General features: G+C 39.0%; 2 protein-coding genes across 2 annotated transcripts; one reads left to right on the top strand and one right to left on the bottom strand.

The window, feature by feature from the left end:
- The first annotated feature begins 888 nt into the window (after window positions 1-888).
- On the top strand, window positions 889-10,399 carry stim2a (tromal interaction molecule 2a). The gene is made up of 12 exons (XM_073465735.1): window positions 889-985; window positions 3,913-4,043; window positions 5,267-5,378; window positions 5,515-5,626; window positions 5,756-5,871; window positions 6,520-6,694; window positions 6,782-6,959; window positions 7,136-7,297; window positions 7,765-7,865; window positions 7,953-8,206; window positions 8,781-8,973; window positions 9,148-10,399. Exons 1-12 carry the CDS (start codon window positions 889-891, stop codon window positions 10,397-10,399), a joined length of 2,883 nt encoding a protein of 960 aa, XP_073321836.1.
- A 5,113-nt stretch (window positions 10,400-15,512) lies between these two features.
- On the bottom strand, window positions 15,513-20,557 carry LOC140995550 (uncharacterized). Its single transcript, XM_073465613.1, has 5 exons — window positions 20,482-20,557; window positions 17,291-17,677; window positions 16,347-16,493; window positions 16,117-16,178; window positions 15,513-15,976 (listed from the first exon to the last, which is right to left on the bottom strand). The coding sequence occupies exons 1-5, from the start codon at window positions 20,555-20,557 to the stop codon at window positions 15,914-15,916; spliced, it is 735 nt and encodes a 244-aa protein (XP_073321714.1). The 3' UTR covers window positions 15,513-15,913.
- Window positions 20,558-21,184: the final 627 nt, after the last annotated feature.

The following is a 21,184-nucleotide window of genomic DNA, read 5'->3' as shown; positions in this document are numbered from 1 at the left end:
TACAGATGACAGATTGAAGCATATCCAAAAACTGTATATTGAGGTCACTGGATCAACACTGAGGCTAACTAGAATGTTTGATCTGTGTGTGCTGGGTTAGGCAGTGGGTTTGGAAACATAATAAGGTGTTTGGGGGCCCTGCTGCCAGAGAGAGAAAGAGAGGGAGTAGGGGGGAGAGAAAGGAGGAGAAGCGCTCAGTTCCGAGTAAGAACGTCACGTATCAACGTCTCTGTTGGGAAAGGGGTGACCAAGGAGGGAACAGAGCTCTGGACATGAACGATTAGCTGGCTTATAGAGACACCAGAAGGCGACACAAAGCAGACTCCAACTGGACAAGAGGAACAGAGAGGCGGGGTGTAGCCTGAGCAGGATTATCTGTAACATCATCTGACATAAAAAGGGTGTTTTCATGCGCCCTGAAAATCCTGAGATCTGCTGCGCGTGTGGTTATAACGCTGGATTATATTAACGATGGATGAGCCTCAGAATCTTTTATCCTAATTTATTATTCTACCCAGTATGGATTTATAAGAGCCATCTCGCCGGAATACCATTGGCAACTTTTTGGAGTATTTTTACGCACAGCCACCTTGTTATTTTACCCACAGCCACCTCGTGTTTGGATGACTCCGCAATCCTTTTGAAGTCTGTCTTTGTGCGCTTCCTCCACTTCGAGGTGCACTTATTCAGCTACCCGATTTCTCAAGTGATTCATCAGTATCACATCTCACTTCTGTCTGTACCCGTAATAGCAACACAGATCGCTTGACACTTTTCGCAGACTGACACTTGTGTCTCCTAAACGGGGGTCGGTACGGCGTATGTTCTTTCTCCATCTGCTTTGAAGAGTTTCTCAACTCAGGACGACCATATTATCAAGCACCCAAAATGCTGCCTCTGTTCCCTCTGTTGCTCGTCGTTTTCCCTGCTGCGCTCTTTGTGGCCGCGCAGGGCGCCGGGGACCTCCACGGTTTCACCTTCCCCGGTGGGGGCGCAGGTTTCGACCCAACAGGTATGTGGTGGATGAGGCAACGAGACAGCGACTGAATCAAATAGTAAAGCTTGACATATTAATTGTCATCCTGCTAGACAAAGCATTAAAATATTTCCTGTCATCACCAGTGGTGCGCCAGCTATCAGGCAGGACTCTGTCTCTTCTGTCGTGCGTCTGTTTTGACATTTGCTTTCCAGGGTACTTTTTCATGGATTGTGGTTGGATTCTGGTATAATCCATGCCTTTTTTGGCTTTTTAGTGATAAAAAACATTTTTTTAAATATTTTTTAAAAATCTTATTGGACAAGGTGAGCTACCATTAAAACGTTTTTTATTATTTTTACACAGATGAACTTTGCTCGTCTGTTTTCAAACTCATTTTGATGATAATAAAAAAAGTTAGCTGCCTCGTTTTAGCACAGTTTGTCCACATCTTGAGAGAACAGCTCAAATTATTTTTGTGAATCTTACATATCCTGTCAAAATACATGTAGAAAACAGTTACATTTTCTTTGACTTACATTTAAATAAAAAATCCGACCTCCTCACGATACTAAATCTTGCAGGACATTGTCAGACAGTGTGACGTCAGCTGCTTTGTGCTCCAGCTCACCTGTGGAAAGGGTTAAACTCAGGTCATGTGGAGGTCCCACAGGGACACCAGCACACACTCTGGTCAGAGGACGTTTGCGTGCACCATTGATATTTGATAGCCTATTCAGCTGAGAGGTTTTCACACCGTTGAGAAATGCAAGTTTCATCATCAAACAGCGGATCGATGTTTCTTCTCTGTACACTGGTATCCAGCTCCTGTCTGTGGGAGTGAGCAGATGAACATCGATCACATTTTCACATAATTACTCTCAAAGGTTTCAGCATTTCACAATACTGACTAATGCATGTGAAGCATTTAAACTATTTGCCAATAATTATCATGAAAAGAACAGCTCACATCTGTCATCTATCCCATACGTCAAGCAAAGAAGCAATGAATCATTAGAGCCATTACGTCTCCCTATGTTCAGTTTGCCTTGTTCTCTCTGCATCAGGAAACTTCTCCAAGCACACTTTCTGCTCATAAAGATGCCTATGTCACAGGATCATCTTGCACTAGCACACATCCATGGTTCTGTGCAGATGTTTATTGGACATGGACTGACCGCAAGAGGATTTGCCCAACATGAAAAAAAATACTTTGGAAATTAATGTCAATACTTTTGCAGAAATGTTCTGAGGTTCACGTCATCTTTATTTCCCCGAAGTCACTTTTCCCCACGGCTTTATTCCTCCTTCCATACATCCATACAAGAAGCATCTAGTGTTACTGGAGCTTGTTTTGATTGTGGGTATTACTAGCAGACCTTTGACCCCCCGTCCCTTCAGCTCCTGGAGCACCGAAACTCTAAAGTCACAGAGACAAAAATGGGACGTGACTCAGTATGACAGATGATGGAAAGCTGTGAGTCATCCTCTAATGTATTTGTGTTCCGGTGTTATAGTTAAGCCTGGAACATACTGCACAATTTAAAGCCTAATTACCACAGCTGTTTGGTCCACGATGACCCATTCTTTAGAGGGGCCTCACTGAACTGTGACCGAGTTCATTCGCCAGTCATGTTTTGAAGTTTGATGCAGTAAAGGATTCAACCTCAGGCTAATTGAGCAAACTAGATCTAGACTCAATGTAAAATCAGTGTTTGTCATTGGCACTGTTGCCGGTTCACAGTTGGTTAAAACTGTAACTGTAAAAGCCTGCTTTACTAACTATGATCTATAGGCCCTCATTCAAACTTGGGTTAGCGCAGTGGCAGACTCCTCCACTTCTCCACTGGAAGTGCACCCTAAAGGGCACTTCCAGTGCCCTTTAGGGTTGACCTTGAGAACATGTGAAGGTCCATGAAGCAGCTGCAAAGGCTGATTGAGGTGAGATTGTTTTGCTGACAGATGGATTTTACCTATTATGTGGTTAGTTCATTGTCCAAATTTGCCTAATACAGCACATGTAGATAGAAATAGTTGTTTTAATTAAATTCATTTTATTGACAGAAATAGACAGAAAACATAGGAAGAGGGGGATGTCATGTAACTAATCTCCCTGTTGAGAATTTTTGATACTTAGGTAATTTTATTGCCAGAAGATTACTTCAGATACTTAAAGACTTTTTCTCAAGTAATAACGGTGACTTTTACTTTTACCAAAGTAATATTTTATCACAATATCTTTACATGTACTTAAGTATGACTTTTGGTACTTTTAACAACACTGATTACTGGACAGATGTGACAATTTACATGATGGGAGAGGCTGCTTCCTCTTCCTGATTTCCTCAAAAAAACTAACTGAAGGAATGTCCATTATTTTTTTTTCTATGTTATGTCTCTTTTTCCATAGCTATGCCTTAATAACGAAACAAAAAATAGACTAGAGATCAATCTAAATTTAAAAAAAAAAAAAAAGGCTGAGAGATTATGTTTTTCGGTAGAGGATACTCAATCCTTTTAATTTGTGGCTCTGAAAAGGGGTCATATGTCCCTTGCTGGCCTGAAATGTATTGTATTTTTGTATTTCTTTCCTTTTTTGTGTATTTTATTTGTATTTTAAGGGAAACTAGGCTATTGACCTGTTGGGATTTGAATAGACAAACAGAGGAGACTTAATGTACAGTAGCAGAGAAGAATTAATTGGTAAATGAATGGAACGATACAGTGTGCATTCCCTTTATAAGCCAAAATTCAAATTCTCAAGTACTGAGAATACCAGTATTAGACGCTCTTCTCTTGTATCTGCTCAAAAAGGAGCAGTGATGATACAAAAGAGAGAATTTCACTTATAATCAGCCTTTAAATGAAAGGTAACAATGGTTAATTTCAGTGACATAATAATGAATATAATGACATTGATTTCCTGATCCATGTAGACCCTTGCATGGTGGTGTCTCCGCCATGTATGAGCGAGGCCGATCGCTACAGCCTGGAGGCCCTGCGGAGCATCCATCAGATGATGGACGATGACCAAGATGGTGGGATTGAGGTGGAGGAGAGTGTGGAGGTACGAAACTCACGCTTCATGAAATGTTAACCCCATTTTGTTAGCTTTTGTAAATCCTAGTGCGTGTTCTCGCATGCACAAGACAGAGCGGGTAAAGCAATACAACAACAGGTGTGCTGGCCGGTGGCAGAGTCAAGTGCTGCTTCAAGGATAGCAACGGTATAACTTTGCTTTTGGCTCAGTGACAAAACTGGTTCGCACTAATAGAATACTGTAACACTGGTGACCTTCATAGTCATGCTTAAGAGTACAACTCTTAATGTTTCCTGACTCCAGCTTCTCTTTTACTTCAGTTTATTTGTGATAATCGTCACAAACAGCTTGAAATGATACAATGCTTGCCTCTGTGGTGTCATACATTGTTTTTGCACAAAGGAGTGAGGAAATATTTAACTTCACTTATTTGTGTCTGTTAATTGCATGATTTTGTTTTATCGAAGTAAAAATGAATAATCATTAGAAAGCTGAATAAATGTCCATGGTGTAATAAATTCAGAACTATCACAAAATGTTGTTGCAAAACAAGGTGTGAAACCCTTCATCTGTTTTTTTTTTATTTTATGGAAAAGAAAATTGGAAGAAAAATGCATTTTTCATTTAGTCATGTAAACAAGGAATTAGTCTCTAATTCCTGCATTCTTCTGCGTCTTTACATGCATGTAAAGGCATACTTACTGCATGTCATATATGTGATCTCTGTTGCATGTTTTTAGAGTTCGGTCTAAAATGTCAGAGTAAATCATATCCAGAGTGAACATGTATTTCGTCCAAGGACTGTGTGTGTCTGTCGTTGTATGTGACATTGGTAGTAAATCCAGAATTCTAGAATGCATTTGCCTTCCAGAATGCAGTTCATGGACACACTATCCAGGAGCTCGGGTTGCGGGTGCCACAAAATTCCCCTAGCCATCATATGAAGCTCCACTTTACAGCCAAGGACACATTCCAAGACAGCACCACCACACACACACATGCAATCACTGAAGTTCGCAATACACAACCACGCTTCTGCATGCATTCTAAATAAAAACAGTCTCAAAACAACCCAGTCCTTATTCCCAGTTTGAAACCCAAGAACATAACACATAGCAACATCCAATTTATTTTAGACAGAGACGTTAAGAGTTCGTGCTCAGCTAATGCTAAGGGCTTCTGACCTCTGACCTTGCTCTTTAAAGTTGTATCTCAAAAGGTCTTCCTTATGTCCGTCGCTCTCTTTGCAGTTCATCATTGAAGACATGAAGCAGCAGCAGACAAACAAACACAGCAACCTGCACAGAGAAGACCAGCACATCACCGTTGAGGAGCTCTGGAGGGGTTGGAAGTCATCTGAAGGTGTGTGTGTGTGTGTGTGTGTGTGTGTGTGTGTGTGTGTGTGTGTGTGTGTGTGTGTGTGTGTGTGTGTGTGTTTGTGTCCACTTTGTCCGACTTTTTGTCTTACTTTGTCTTCTTTCCTCGTCTCACTTCTCAGTACACAATTGGACTCAAGATGCAGTGCTTCGCTGGCTAAGGGAGTTTGTTGAGTTACCACAGTATGAGAGGAACTTTAAAGACTTTAAGGTCAATGGAAACACGCTCCCCAGGTGAGAATATCCAATGACAATGCAATAGTCAACTCTCATGTGTGCTTTTGCATCGCCAGTCACTGTAAAAACAAGTTGTTGTTAAGAGTCATATCAACACGCTGAACTGTCCATGACATTTGTGTGCAGGATTGCAGCTAATGAGCCTTCATTCCTGAGTGGCCAACTTAGGGTTCAGGACCAGAGAGACAAACAGAAGCTCAACATCAAAGCTCTGGATGTCGTTCTGTTTGGACCGCCCACACGTAAGAACAAGTCCTCTGCTTACTCGTATGTCTCTTCAATGTATCTGTTCCTTTAGTTTAAATTCCAAACTACTTTCCCAGTTTCCCCAGATTTTTCCAGTATTCAAAGGACAACTACTAATAACTCCAACTCTGTTGTTTATCCAAGAAAACTCTTGTGTTGGTAGTGTGTTTAAAGGTTTAATATGTAATATTTCTGCTTTTAAAAAGACTAAAAACAACTAGACCATAAAACCCAGGGAAATTCATAATTTTGTTCAAGGTTACGGTGCCCTTTTATTTGTTTGCCTGTCGCTATAACTTCCGGGAGAGAGTGAAGAAAGAAGTCAGCAAAAGAGACTATAACATAATGTGAATAAAAACTTGTCACCTTGTCTGTGAACATGTCTGCCACTTAGAGTCACATAGATAGATTTTCATTGGCAATGATGGTTGCTCAAAAATGAAGACAACAACTCCCATGATCCCACGCTTCGTACGTCTTTTGTTTGGTTGAGAGACTCCTAGTGGCAGAAATGACATATTGTGTGTTTAAGAGGCTAAACTTTACTTTATGTGTAATCAAAATGACTCTTTACTCTTCCCTCAGCTGTGATGGATTTGGAATCAATGCACCATAAATAATCGTGACCTTCCATTTCACCACAGGTCCTCATAACTACATGAAGGACCTGCTGCTAATTGTATCAGTGGTGATGGGAATTGGAGGCTGCTGGTTTGCCCAGGCCCAGAACAAAGCCAGTAAAGTCCACATTGCTAAAATGATGAAAGATTTGGACAGTCTGCAGAGGGCTGAACAGAGCCTCATAGATATGCAGGAACAGTGAGTATTCAGTGTTCAGTGACTCTCTCGTGCCCTGCATTATTAAATTAACTTTTCGATTGCACTAAAAACATTTCACTTTCTCAGACTGGAGCGAGCCCAGCAAGAAAAACGTAATGTTGCAGAGGAGAAACAGAATCTGGAGGAGAAGATGAGGGATGAGATCATGGGGGCGCAGGAGGAGGCTCACCGTCTGCACAAGCTGAGGCAGGGAGCTGTCAGCGAGCTCAGCCGCCTGAGATATGCAGAGGAAGAGTTGGAGCAGGTAGATACACCATACAACTAGAGGACACAACTTTTGCAAATCCTGCACTAGACACTCTTTTTCCTTGCTATATAAAGTTTAAATAATTTAAAGAAAAGGATTTAAGCTTTAACTGCAGTTTTCAACAAGTCTTCTACATACTAATTTCCAACATTTGACTTATGTCATCCCCTTAGGTCCTCGGAGCGCTGAAGCAGGCGGAGAAGGACATGCATGCCAGCTGGACGGCCTCGGAGGCCCTCCAGCAGTGGCTGCAGCTGACACATGAGGTTGAGGTCCAGTACTACAATGTCAAGAAGCAGAGTGCAGTACTGCAGCTAGCCTCTGCCAAGGAAGAGGTAATTCATGAAAAAAGGGACACACATAAAAATTCCTTTCCTTTTCTGGATATATACAACCCAATCGCAATAACAATTGTTGCAATGTACGTTTCTGCATTCCACGCTATGTTGAATCTTTACTCTAATCACTTGGTTAGGGTTAGGAAAAGATCATGTTTGGCTGACCTGGTTCTGTTGCCACAAAGTAAATTATCTGTCAAACATGGCTGGAAAATATGTAGACATCTCGTTAAAAATATCCAGTGGTTTCATGCTTTCAAATGTACAAACGCTGTCTCAAACAGCAGTCTCTCGCTTGGCAGCCATCTCGCTCGCTGTCACACCACCACCACCATCCCCTATGTAACTTGTAAACATTTTTATTAATGTGACTGGACACATAAGCAAGCAATTGCAAAAAAGGAAATGTTTAGACACATGATTATGAATTTAGCAAACTGACCTGCACCTACACTTTCTTGCAGGCAGAGAGGATTAAGAAGAAGAGGAGTTCTGTGCTGGGAACTCTCCATGTCGCCCACAGCTCCTCTCTAGACCAAGTTGACCACAAGATCCTAGAGGCAAAGTGAGTCAAAAAATAGCAAGCAAAGCAAGTTTTCTTTGTGTAATGTGCAACAAATGTCACAAAGGTCTTTTTTTTTATCTCACAAAGGAATTCTTTGTCTGAAGTAACAGCCTGTCTACGTGAGCGCCTCCATCGCTGGCAGCAAATTGAGCGCCTCTGTGGCTTCCCCATCATTAGGAATCCAGGGCTAGCAAACCTCACTGCCCAGCTCTACTCAGACTCAGTTTCCGTTGGGTTGCCCCGAGTGCCCCAGTCATCTTGTTCATACCACAGCTCTCTCCATGGATCTATAGAGGATCTGATAGAAGAGTCTGATTCTCCAATCTTACCACAGATGCCAGGTAGGTAGCAGACATTTTTTATTCTTCATTACAGTTAACAAAGTATTCCATCAGGTGCAGATCTGGTGACTGTGGAGGCCATGGCATGTGATTCAGATAAAACCATTCAGTGACTCTTCATGTTCTCTATGGAAATGCAAAATATGGAAATATGCTAATTTAGTGAATGTGTTCAAGCGAATCAAATGATCAACGAGGCCAATGTTAATCGGCACACATTTTAACATTGAGTTAAGCTTTGGTAGACTCTAATGTTTGAGATTTGTGCCATTGACCAATAGCAAGAAAGGACATTTGAAGGAACAGAGAAAAAATAGAGAAAGGTTAAAGATCTGGTTTTACTGAATAGCATTAGCTAGATGGCTAACGTTTTTGTGATTAGCTTGCCAGTCTTAGTAGTTTGCCAACAAGCTGTGAGTAGTCCCAACATCACTAATCTTCTGGAACTCAATATTTTCATGGTCTTTAAGGTCGATAAACAAGGAGTACATATATTTATTGCTACATCTAGGCTTTAACCACTGTCTGTTATGTATGGATAGAGCAGTTTGGTTCATCTTTGGCCTTTCTCCAGTCCCAGTTCCACCACCGAAGCGCTCTCCTCGAACACGGGGGTCCACCATATGTCGGTCACGTCGTCCTGGTGTCATCACTCAGCCACCAGCTGGCATGATCTCCCCAGACCCCGACCTTCTCATCCCCATCCGATCCCCATATCCTTGTTTTGATGAGGAAGAAGGGCACTTCTTGAAAACTCTGAAGAAACAGTATGTCTCCCACAATTTTTACAGACAAATTATTTTTACACGCTTTAATGCTAAACCACTGTGTTTCAGCTACACCTTTGTTGAAGCAGATGTTGTTCATTCTTTGATTCCATCCTGCTTTCCTTCCTTGTCCCTTCTTACTCATATTCTTCCTTTTCTTTCTCTCACTAATAGAGACTCTGATGAGATCTTTTCAGACACAGACTATATGACCTCACCTCCTCACAGCAAAGTCTTCCCTAATCCGACTATTGACACTTCCTCTCAAAAACTCTATCTTGATGAAACTGAGCTTCGTTCAGACAGCTCCATTACAAAGCCTTTGAGTAAAGAAGTCGAAGCTGTTGCTGAATCTCCAGTTCGCAAAATATCTGTGCAAGAGCTTGAAGCTACAGTAGATGCTTCCTGCAGGAAGATGGCAAAAGACAAAGTAGACAGAGATACAATTGGGGATTTGATGGAAACTGCTTCAAGGAATTTATACAGAGAAAGAAGTGATTTGTCTCTGGATGTGAGGAAGATTATTTGGAATGAGTTAGAAGCAACAACAGATATGGCACCTAGGAAGATATCGAGAGATAAATTGGGTTCCTCAATGGACAGTGTCTCAAGAAAGATGATACGGGATGATGTTGAGCGTACGCTTGACTCTGTATCGAGAAGGATTACAAGAGATTCAATGGGAAAGTCCCTAGACACAAGTTCTAGGAACACTAGAACACCCCAAAGAAAGATATCTAGAGATGAGCTGGAGTATGGTACAGATACTGCTTCCATGATAATGCTACCCAGAGAGAAATTAGAAGCACTTATGGATACCTCATCCTCTACAGAGAAGCAAGAGTTCAGTTTAGAACCATCTACAAGTAGGATGACACTGAAAGATGAACTTCAGATGTCTGCTGGTTCTCTCCGAAGGAGAATACCAAGAATGCAGAGAGATGATATTGACACTTCCACAGAAAGTCTCACAGGAAAAGTCCCTCGGGATAGAGTTGATGGTCCAATGGAAATACCTAAACAATCAATACTGAGGGAGGAGCTGGGAGCATCCGAATCAAGTTCATCTGCTGGTCAAACTGGACAGCCAGATCTTATGGTAACCTCCCAGGGGCCATGGAAGTCATCATCAGACCTTTACCCGTTGAGCCAGCTTGTTTATGATGGAATCCTTGAGAAGGCCTGCAACTCCACGACCCCAACCAGCCTCTCCGTCTCAACACCCAACCTGCCCCAGAGCAGGCTACTAGCAGAGGTGGAGCCCCCCGTGCCACCGCCAAGGATTGCTGTCCCATCTCCTGCATCGCCCCGTGAGAAGAACCATGATAAGGAAAAGAGCAAGAAATCATTAAAGCTGAAAAATCTTTTTAAAAAGAAAAGTGAGTCACCTCCAGAAAAGCTTCAAAGTGGTCTTCATAAACTCTGATAACGAGCTTAAAATGCGTTCTTTTTTATTATTATTATTTACTTTTTATTGAACCAACAAAAGGAGTTTGACCACACTGTAGATATCTTTTACTAAACATTTTTGAAAGCATAATCTTACCTAATGCTGGACATTTTCAGAGCCAGTGGTGTTTGCAAAAACCAAATAGAGTAAGACAAACAGATAACATATTTATGTTTGCATTCTCTGAGTTTGAAATAAAAAAAAAACTGACAGAATCACATATGATGTCTAAAAAAAAAAACCAAAACAGGACATTTGGACACATAAGTCAGTAGATATGTGAGAGATCTCTCAGTGGAGATGAAGTGGAGATTATTTATTTTCTGTTAAGTCTTATGTAGACATATGGTTGATGCCATATATTATTTTAGTTGGAGATGGTTTGAGGCTTTGCCTATGGTTGAACAGTTACGTGATGTTTATACTGACACTGCTCTTCTATATAACAGAGACAATGCTTGAATTAAATTTAAACGTCGAATGACGACATTTACTGTTGTAGAAAATGAATGTATTCTATTCTGAGAAATGTTTGGTTTAAATTTGTCCCAATCACAGTTTTTCCCCCTGATCCCAATTTAAGGCTCATGATATTGAGCATGAAATGGAATCTTTAAGACAATTTAGTGGAGAAACCTATTCAAAATCTATTTTGTCAATAAGCTTCTTATTTTAGGGATAGTTTGATCATCAAATTATGAAACCACACCTTTGCTGATTACACTTTTATAGTCCGACTCTTAATAAATAATGTCTAAGGATGTTTTTTTTTCTTAACTTGACATTTGATACATTTGAGTGCTGCATAGTAAGTGTTTACCTTATTTTTTTCGAGGGCCTTAAATACTGTATGTGCGACAGCTGAACAGGCCTGCACAAGGAAAATAAAGCCTGTAGCAAAGAATAATTTATTTAATGTAAAAAAAAATTAAAAATCCTTTTAATGTTTTTAGATCATATTTTGTAATACTTTTTTGTATATTAATGGAAAGAGAAGTGACAGAGTGGATCTGTTGCAGACTGGACAGAGACAGCCTCTTTTATCTTCAGAACAAGCAAAAGTTAAAATGCCATCTTCAATCAACGTCAGCACTTTTAAGGTGTGTTCAGCTAATAAATGTTGAAAAAAACAGACACAAAATATACATTTCTTAATGACAGTGTTCCCTGATGCATGTGCTGTCTTAACCAAAACTGCTGGCTTCTTTGATTTATTTTCTGCCCTCTACCACTCACTTGAAGGTACCTCAATCACAGCATTTTGGTAGTGTTATAAATAAATTCAGTGGAGCATTTTTAACACAAAGAACAAACAAACATAGCCCACAGGTTTGGAATATGGGTCAGACTTTCACATAAACAAAAATGGATCCATTAATAATAATAAAAAAGAATCTGGTCTGATCCTGTGGATCAGGAAAACCCAAGTTTCTTTAAAAAAATCTTATACTTACCAATTGCCAAATGCTCATGAACAGTTTGCTTGCAAGCTGTTATTTACATTTTCGTGTGCATTTAAATGCATATTTTGAATGCTTCAATTGTTGATGTTTGTTGAGGATTTACATTTCTTTTATTGTTTACAGGCATAAAGTCAGTACCTTTAGTAGTTTATTTGAATTAAAATAATTCGGAAATATAGCCTAGCTTTTACTTGATTTGAAAATTACTTTTTGGGCTAAGTTTTTTCAAGTCATTAATGTCTTTGTTTCAGTGCTGAGTGTAAGGGATATATGAATAAAATGTGAATGTAAGATTTCATTGGCTGTTCTCATCTGATGATTTATTAACAAATGATAATTGAAGATGTAGACAAGGTTGTACAATCTGGAAATGTTGTGCATTGTTCTGGAATAAAGAACTTAACATTGCCAGCATAAAATCTTTCAAGCCTTTGTGAAAGAAATGTGAAATGTTAAATTTCATCTTAAAAAATGAAGAAAGTCCAAATGGATTATTAGTTGTCCAGTGTAGGATATATGCTGTTTTTCTTTGTTTTTAGTTTCAATAGCCATTCTGAAATTTAAAAAATGGCTTGATTATTGTCAATAATAAGATTAATTAAAATTACCATAAGACGCTTACCAGATTCAGCCAAATGAGAGAATTTTCTTATTAATTTCTTCATTCATAGAGCACTTTTCAAAAAGAGGAAACACATTTATAGGGGACAAGTATTGTATTGAAAGTTTTCCAGTCAAACGAGGCTGGTGTTTAATTATACGCCATTACTAGCATGCTACTGTAAATCCCAATATAAAACCCAGCAGCCACTCTCTAGCCCCAAGGAAAGGAAATGACAAGTTTAACTGCTGACTTAAATTAACTTTAATTAACATTTTGAGTTTGAGGCAATTTCACATATATGTTCTCTGCCTATAAAAAGCAAATCTTCATATTCTGTCCAGCTTCTGCCAACTGCTGTGTTTGTTGATTGTGAGCTCGGAACACAACTTGTGTTATACACACATTTTCATCCTGAGAGACTACTTAGAGAGATTTATAATGATTGCATTGGTGCTGTTTTACACAACTAAAGACCACGTCGTTCTACTGTGTGTTCACATCATCATCAGTTAGTCAAATCCTTGCATTAATAACTAACAACAAGAAGTCAGACCAGACATACTTACTGAACCCTTGTTGTTATGTTGCCATACAAGTAGACAAACATATCAAATACTATTTTTTTCCCTCAACCCCCACCTTGGTCAAAGTCATCGTCAGCCCTGAGACCATTTATCAATCAAAAAATACAGTAATTTAGATTTCATTGAAAGTGAATTAGAAGAAGACTTTATTCGACTGTCTAAATTTAGCACTGTTATTTGCACTTAATGTTTTTCACCAGTCTTGCTTGTTAAATAATTTGCTTGACATGGAGCTTGTTTTGGTAAAATGACTTACTTACTTAATAAATCACTTTAAAATAATTTTGGAGAATGTTGTTTTTCTCTTTAATTATGTTATAGCTTAAGGAGAACTACTGAATATCATGTGATATTGTTTGAAGCACATATTGTTTGATGATGCATAGTTGGGGGATGATAACTTTGGAGTAATTTTAGAGATGACGGCCTTATTAGGGGATATCATGATTTGTTTAATTGTTATAAATGTATGCATACTGTTACATGCTCCCCCTCTGCTGGCCAGGATGTGCCACTGTGGCTGATGCTTGGCCTCCTGCCTTTCCAGGTGATAGCGGCCTGGCTGATTATGAATAACCAATAAGAGGGGGTAGGGCACTAGGCTCTCTCTCTGTCTCTCTCTCTCTCTCTCCATTCCACCTGACCAGAGATGCAGTCAGTCAGCCTGGAGGCTGGCTGGGGTATTATGTTTTGTTTTATGTTTATCTGATGGGTGCGGTAGTCTAGTTTTTGTGGCTTTGTTTCAATTGGGTTTAGTTGTGTCTTTGTGTTAGGGTAGAGCATTAGCCCCAGCTCTGACGGCCCTGGTGGGTTGGTCTGGGAGGTTGCCCTTTTGTTTATTTTGGCCGGCCCATCAATTTGTTTGTTTGTTTAGGGGTTTTTCCCTTTGTTTGGTTGCTGTTCAGTTAATAAACTTATCTTCCTTTAAACTGCAACTTGCTTGATTGTCTTATGTTAAACCTCATTTGGAGTACCTCCTGAAGGGGGTCATAACAATACCTACAGAAGCTCTCATCAGTTCAGATTGATTGATTTGTTGCTACTTAAATAGGAAATACAGATTATTGTGGTTTATTCAGCAAATCTGTTTCAAATGTATATACCTTTTTGGTTTACTCATCATCTCCACTAGAGGTCAGGAGAGTGAGCAGCTGCTGATCACTGTTGTCAGTGAACTGAAATGATTTTCGGGTGTTCTTAATAGCCGAGATACTTTTTTTTTTTTTTTCTTTATGTGAACTCGATGAGGTCGTGCATCAACACCTTCAGCCATGAAACTGCAGCTTCAGGCCATCTGCATGTTGAGCTCTGCAGTCATATGAGAGGCTCTTTGTCACTGTGGGTTTCCTGTACGGTTTTACTGATAACATGAACTGCATGTTGTTGTTGAGGTAAAATTCATACACTCACACTGTATTTTCTTTGTAACCTTTTAGAAAATGACTGATAGATCTTTATTAAAGCATGAATAGATAATGAACAAAACTGTGTAAGAAAAGAACAAAAGCATTCTAAACACTGTGGTTCATGGCATCAACAGTGTGGACATAATTCACAATAGATCACAATGGTTATGATGCTAGGCATGAAGCATTCACCCGCATCATTATTTCCAGTGTTGGCTTTGTTCTTCTGACATGGCATGGGTCTATTTATATAAATGTTGCCACACAGCATATATATATGTATATATCTATCTATCTATCTATCTATCTATCTATATATATATATATATATATATATATATATATATATATATATATATATATATATATATATATCTATCTATCTATCTATCTATCTATCTATCTATATATATATATATATATATATATATATATATATATATATATGTATATATATATATATATATATGTATGTATATATATATATATGTATGTATATATATATATATATAATTACATTTGAGATAAGATACAAATGTCTAATATTAATTTTAATAACAATAAATTATCAATATTTTATTTACCATAATAATATGAATAATTCTACATATCTATAATAAAAGAAACACGTGTATATAAATACACTGCTCGAAAGATTACATACAGCTTTTAATATACATTTACATGTGGAGATTTATTGTCTGTTGGCTTTTTATGATTTTGATGAGAATTCCTGATTAGATAAAGATTGATTATGTTAAGTATTATTGATTAATTAGTATTATTTCAGTAGTTAAGTTTATAAAAAGGAATGGGGACATTGTGTTTGCACATGTAACTGTCAAAAAAATAAATAAAGGAGGAGAAAACCATATCAGATAATAAATGTAATCACAATGGTTTGAAGATGTAGAAAGACTTTTGATTTGAATGTTTCCTGCTATAATTTCAGTTTGACCACATCATCATTTCTTTAACATACTTTAATAGACTGAAATATATCACACATTGAGGAGAAAGCCTTTTACTGCCTTTGGTAGTATTTCGTTTTTATTGGCCCACAGCTTACAATTATGGATTCAGTGCATGATAAACAGCATAACTAATTCTTATTACTTGATGTAAAATAAAAAATGAAGAAAATCAGACAGAACATTGGTTTAACGTGGTGAAAAAGTGAATATATGAATAATACATTTTAAATAAGTTGTGATAATATACAGTATGTGAGGAAAAAGACAAACAAACTGACCACAAACCAACCGCTCGCATACTTGCTTTAGCAGTGTCTCAAACCACAGGACGTACAACAACAAGAAAAAATGAAAACTTCACTGTTATCCTGAATTAAAAAGTTTTGAATTTGAACTAATTTAATTCTGTTGGTTTTTGCTTGAATAAAGCAAATGTGCTTGGTGCGCTCCATCCTCTTCCTACTGATGTGTTTGTGCCTCCTGTGCCCGGAACACAACATGTGTGAAATACACATCTTCATCCTGAGAGACAGTTTGACATTTATTATTTTTGTTACTTAGAATTATTATTATGTATCTACTGTTGTGTTATTATAATGAAAGATTTCTGACAGATACAATACAAATACATTTAAAATTCCCAAAGTATTACTCTTCATTACCTGATTCCATTTTGCTTCTCTCCTGGTGTCAGGTCTTTTCTGGAGGGTTTCAGGTTCCTTATCTACAAAAATAAATACGGCATTATTACAGAGTAACACCCAAAGGCAATACTTTTGCAAATATCGTGATATAATGACAACTCCCCTAAATATTTAAATAACTGTTTTAACATAACCTGAAGTAAGAGGAAAAAAAATATTTAAAAAACAACCGACATAACAGTAAGTACCTGCTCTCTGAAAGAAGTGATAAACCAAAATAAAGGAGAGGGCGGACGCGAGGATGGTGAAGGCTGGAGAGAAGACCAACATCCAGGACACAACACGGTCTTGTGCATTCGGGCGGGAAGGCTGACAGTGATCAGTCTCACTCGAGTCTGGAAGAAACACAAAGTTGTCTCGATGAGCTTCAGTTATCTCTGATCTAACTAACATGTCATAATGAAAATACGTTTCTTTTTCATTGTGTTCACCATGGTTTTATGTGTATGTGGACATAAGTGTGATAGTTGTTCCATGACCCCAGACACCAACAAACCCACATATTAACAAGAATAAACACACTATTGGATTAAAATCTAGTACAAAGGGTTTCTTGGAAAACTCAAGTTTTCCTTGAGCAAAAAATAAAATAAAATCTGGCATTGCCATTATTGTATCTCCTGCCAAGACCGATGCACAGTGTACTGTTGACCTTGCCTTGTTGATAAGACTATTCTCAACTTTGGGCCCGTTCCAGTATCTCCTCTGAAGTGATATCTATTCTCATTTGAATAAAGTCTCTGGCTTATTAGATTTTCAGCTCACTCCAGCAATAAGTGCAATATGCAACCTTTAACCCTGTTTGAGCCTGTCCTCTCACATTACAAATGTAAAATTATCCCAAAACTCACTGTGAATAAAAATACATAAAGGGTGCATGTTTAAGAACGACTTACAACAATTCAGTTACATGAAGTCCCAGATATGACAAAAATGTATTACATGATAATACACTGTGTTCATGCACAAAATCCTCACATACATACATAGTAAATGGTGAGTGAACTTCGTTGTGGTTCAGCTTTTTCATCATCAATATAAGTGCACAATATCTGGGCTTCTTACTGTATGAATTTAGTCAAAGGATTAAAGATATTTCAGGTACAAAGATAATTCAGACCACAATACTTACTGAGTATGATCCTTGTTGTGACGTTGCCATATCTGTAATCAGTTTTGGGAGCAATGTAATCTTTTTCCTCCACTTTTGTCTGTTGAGTTCCACAGTAGTAGAGCCCCTCATCTGATTCAGTGACGTTCATGATTAGCAGGTCATAGGAATTAGAGGAAGTGTTGTCCACAAACTTAAAATGAGGGAAAATCTTCAGGTGGTCCTTTTGATGCGTTGCAGTTTCAAGGATAAACGGAGGCTGGTTCTCATGAGAGCAGTTCCTGTACCACAGTATGTAAACTCCAGTTGATCTTTTGCAGTCACAGTACAGAGTGATGTTGTCTCCTGGTCGGACTGACACCTCCAACACTGATCCAGTGACCTGATCATGACTGTAAGAAACAACTCCTAGAACACAAACACAATCATAAAAGCAGTTAGAAATGTGCTCAGTGTTACAGGGTCTCACATGACAGCAGGTGCAACACAACAACACTGAGAATGTAGGAATGAACTACTCTCAAAATGGAACCTAAGAATTGTGATTAAATCATCCAAATATTTTATCAAAAGATTTACCTAAGAGAACAACCAGAAACATGTGCAGCCCGTCCATCTGTGATGATGATGAATGAGAGTTAAAAGACAGTGAAGCAAAACTTTCTCACTGATTTCACCACTTGCGCAAACTTTTCCATTAAAGGAAATATAGGCGGTGACTGGCCAGTCAAGTGGAACATTTCTTCTGTGGTTGTTTTCTATTGGTGTAATGCCACAGTATGTGACATTCTTCTCGTTGATGTTTCCTTTTGATGTAACATACCTAGAGGAGGTGTTATCATTTACATGGTAGCGTTCTGGAAGAGTACTACATAGAGTAATGCCTTTGAAGGACCTAGAGTATATTTGGTCTTGGTTATGCCGTCCGCTCTTTAACATTCATGTTGTTAGACTTTAAATTGTAAATGTATTGTTACTATGCAGCCTGTTGCCATTTTCAAAGATGTACAACATGGAAAACTCATGTTTAGATACATACTGACATTTTATGTCATAAAAAGTCATGAACCCTTAAAAAAATGACTGCAAATAAATTAAAACTTGTTTCAGTGTTTCTGCACTACTAATTTGCAACAGCAGATATGTTTTGTAAGAAACGCAATGTCACCCGGATTACATTCATCAACAAATGTTTTAAAAGTCATCAAACTCGTCACAAGTCAAAACTAGAGATTTTTACAGCACTGTTGCTATGTGTGTTGGTGCAGATGTCATCCAGAAGATTTTCAGCTCAAGCCCCTCTACAGCATTGAGGGTTGGGCCGGGGCCTGCAGAAACCACAACTGTTTCCATCCACTTGTCGAATGTCAACTTCTTGATCGCCCACTGCAGCCCTGTGTCAGTGTGTGCATACACAAGTGTGTGTATATGTGTAAATGTGTATGTGTGTACATGTATGCATTCATACTGCATTTGCCTCTATAACTACAATGAGCCAGGAAATAGTGTATTCAGGCCTCCAGGGCAGGGTGAATATTTACATTTCTTTGAGACAGAATGACTGTTTTTTTAGAGTAATAATGATGGCATATGTAAAACATGGGCTGGATGCTGGGCAGGTGACAGATAGCCGGAGGGCAGAAGTGTCTTCAGCTCGACAGGCAAACAAATGGATACAAGAGCAGAAGTTTGGCCACTTTGGTGGTAGCCAACAGTAGTGCAGACAGATGACTGATGATCTGGCCGCGGTGCTGGGCAGGAGGCTCTGTGGCAGCGGGCAGCTGAGAAAACCGATTACACTGGGAGTCACACTTTCTTCTGAGGATTCCAAAATGGGGGTACACCCTGAAAAATAGCTGGGCAAGACACAATGAAAGAAGGCCACTGGACGTCAGGGTGGCTCCTCAACTGGTCCACTGAAGCCTCATAGGGTTCAGGAGATACCGGATTGAGGGATCCAGGCTGGGAACTGGCCAACCCAGGAGAGGTTATTGACCATAAGGCAGTGTGCTAGCTGGTGAGCAGATGAACAGGTGGATGTGAGAGTCAGGTGATTGGGACTGGTGGGAACATCTGAGGGCATCCAGTGGATGGATTGTGAAAAAAAAGATACTGCATCATATTATAGTCAGCCACAACAAACCCATTTTGCAGAGCCCTACAAAAAAGTTCAAATAATTTTTATGTGCTGTGGCTGACCAAACATTCACAAAAAATATAAAATAAAAAATCACAGTGGAATAGTATTTGATGTCTGCTGTCTTATTTGATTCAGCAGTGGCTAGCGTTAATAATCCATCGTTGTCTGTGATGGAAAGTGGATGGAAAGTGCTAATGGTCAATAAAGGCACAATTTTTTTCTTCATGCTGTTCTAATGTTGTTACAAAGAAAGCGAAACTCTTAAACCAACCACAGAACAGGATGCTCTCAGTGTCAGAGGGTAATATGTGACAGGAAAGATCAGCCTAAATTATAACATCAACTCCCTGTCAACAAAGTCTGATGCATAGAGAGTAATAAATTGTAGACCTCTAAATAAAAATTATCTTTGTAAATTACATTTTTGTCAATTTAACTGCAACTAATTCCCAAGAGAATGCTTACTCAATGGGATCCCTGTTGTAATATTGCCATTTATATCAACATATTTTGTGGGTAAGTGTTGTCTCATCCTCCAACTCGGTCTGTTCCACAGTAGCAGAGCACCTCATCAGACTCAGTGGTGTTGATAATCAGCGGGTCACAGGATTCAGACGACTGGTTTCTCATTAGATGAAAATGAGGGAAGGGATTCAGAATGTCTTCAGTAATTCTTTTCCAACAATTCCTCACATGGGTATCTTGTTTCCAGAGCAAGTTAAAGCTGGTTCACCTGACCAGTCACAGTCTCACACGCGTCTCTGCAAACCACGGATGTGTTTAAACTTTACAAGTCTCTATGTTGTAACTTTACATTTCTTTAGGTTCAATTTTCTTATGGTCTGGTTAGGTTTCGGCACAAAAACCATTAGATGAAGGTTAGAAAAATATGTGTTTTGGTCACCATTAACTAGTCTGGAGATGTCCCGAGGTCTTGTTAAAATCATCCGGGCTTGTTGCCGCCAACTCGGCTGGAAATTGTCCCTAGGTCTCCGTAAAAATATCAAGTGGCTTCACACCTACAAATGTCAAAACATAGACTCGAACCGCGGTCACCGGTTGGCAGACTTGCCTGTAACTCCACCACCGCCCCCTCCATCTCCCGATATGAAAGTATGTCCATAAACAACGTATGGTACGTAGCCCATGGCACGTATACATGTTACATATCAGTGATTTGCAGGAGCATTTACTGCCAACATTTTATCATGATGATAAGTATAATTAATCTGATATATTACTGACTAAATAAGATTTCTAAGGGGATTCACGACCATTTAGTTGCGATGGGCAGTGGAAAATAATAATATCCCTGGTAAGGGAAGTGTAAGTTACACTAAATCTTAACATATGTTTCTACTATGACTCAGCAAAGGAGATTTTTGACACCAAACTGCAGCAAAATTGAAAACCCTTGTTCCAGATTGACATAGAGCCCTTGAACTTCAGCTGTAAGGAGGCTGCTAAGTGTTGATCTGAGGAGCTGGCCCTCCCGCACTTGGCCTTGCTCTTGCTCAGCAGTTGTCTCGTCTGCTCAATGTATGGGACTATTCTCTCTAGAACTGACTTGGTGTATGATTTTGCTGACGGTGGACAAGCTTTTGTCTCAAAGGCAGCCTTTGTAAAACAGCTACGAGATCAGAAGGCACAACAACACGGTGACTCGATGCATATGAGAAACTACGGAGGATCTTGAACAAAGACAGCATGTTTGTGTTTTTTTCAAACTTAGCAGCACACTAAGTAGCTACAAGCTCTTAGGGTTTCTTCAAGGT

The sequence above is a fragment of the Pagrus major genome, chromosome 1 (genome assembly GCF_040436345.1).
Source record: "Pagrus major chromosome 1, Pma_NU_1.0".
In the NCBI taxonomy this organism is placed as follows: domain Eukaryota; kingdom Metazoa; phylum Chordata; class Actinopteri; order Spariformes; family Sparidae; genus Pagrus; species Pagrus major.
Note: the sequence above shows the minus strand (reverse complement) of the source record. Positions and strands in the feature narration are given on the sequence as shown.

Excerpts from the sequence above, each read along its gene's own strand:
- stim2a (XM_073465735.1), top strand. The coding sequence starts at position 889 with ATGCTGCCTCTGTTCCCTCTGTTGCTCGTCGTTTTCCCTGCTGCGCTC. Across the intron at positions 4,044-5,266 it reads AGGTGGAGGAGAGTGTGGAG|TTCATCATTGAAGACATGAA; the intron begins GTACGAAACTCA and ends CTCTCTTTGCAG. Across the intron at positions 5,627-5,755 it reads AATGGAAACACGCTCCCCAG|GATTGCAGCTAATGAGCCTT; the intron begins GTGAGAATATCC and ends ATTTGTGTGCAG.
- LOC140995550 (XM_073465613.1), bottom strand. The coding sequence starts at position 20,557 with ATGGGCTACGTACCATACGTTGTTTATGGACATACTTTCATATCGGGA. Across the intron at positions 16,179-16,346 it reads TCACTTCTTTCAGAGAGCAG|ATAAGGAACCTGAAACCCTC; the intron begins GTACTTACTGTT and ends TTATTTTTGTAG. Across the intron at positions 15,977-16,116 it reads GAGAAGCAAAATGGAATCAG|GATGAAGATGTGTATTTCAC; the intron begins GTAATGAAGAGT and ends ACTGTCTCTCAG.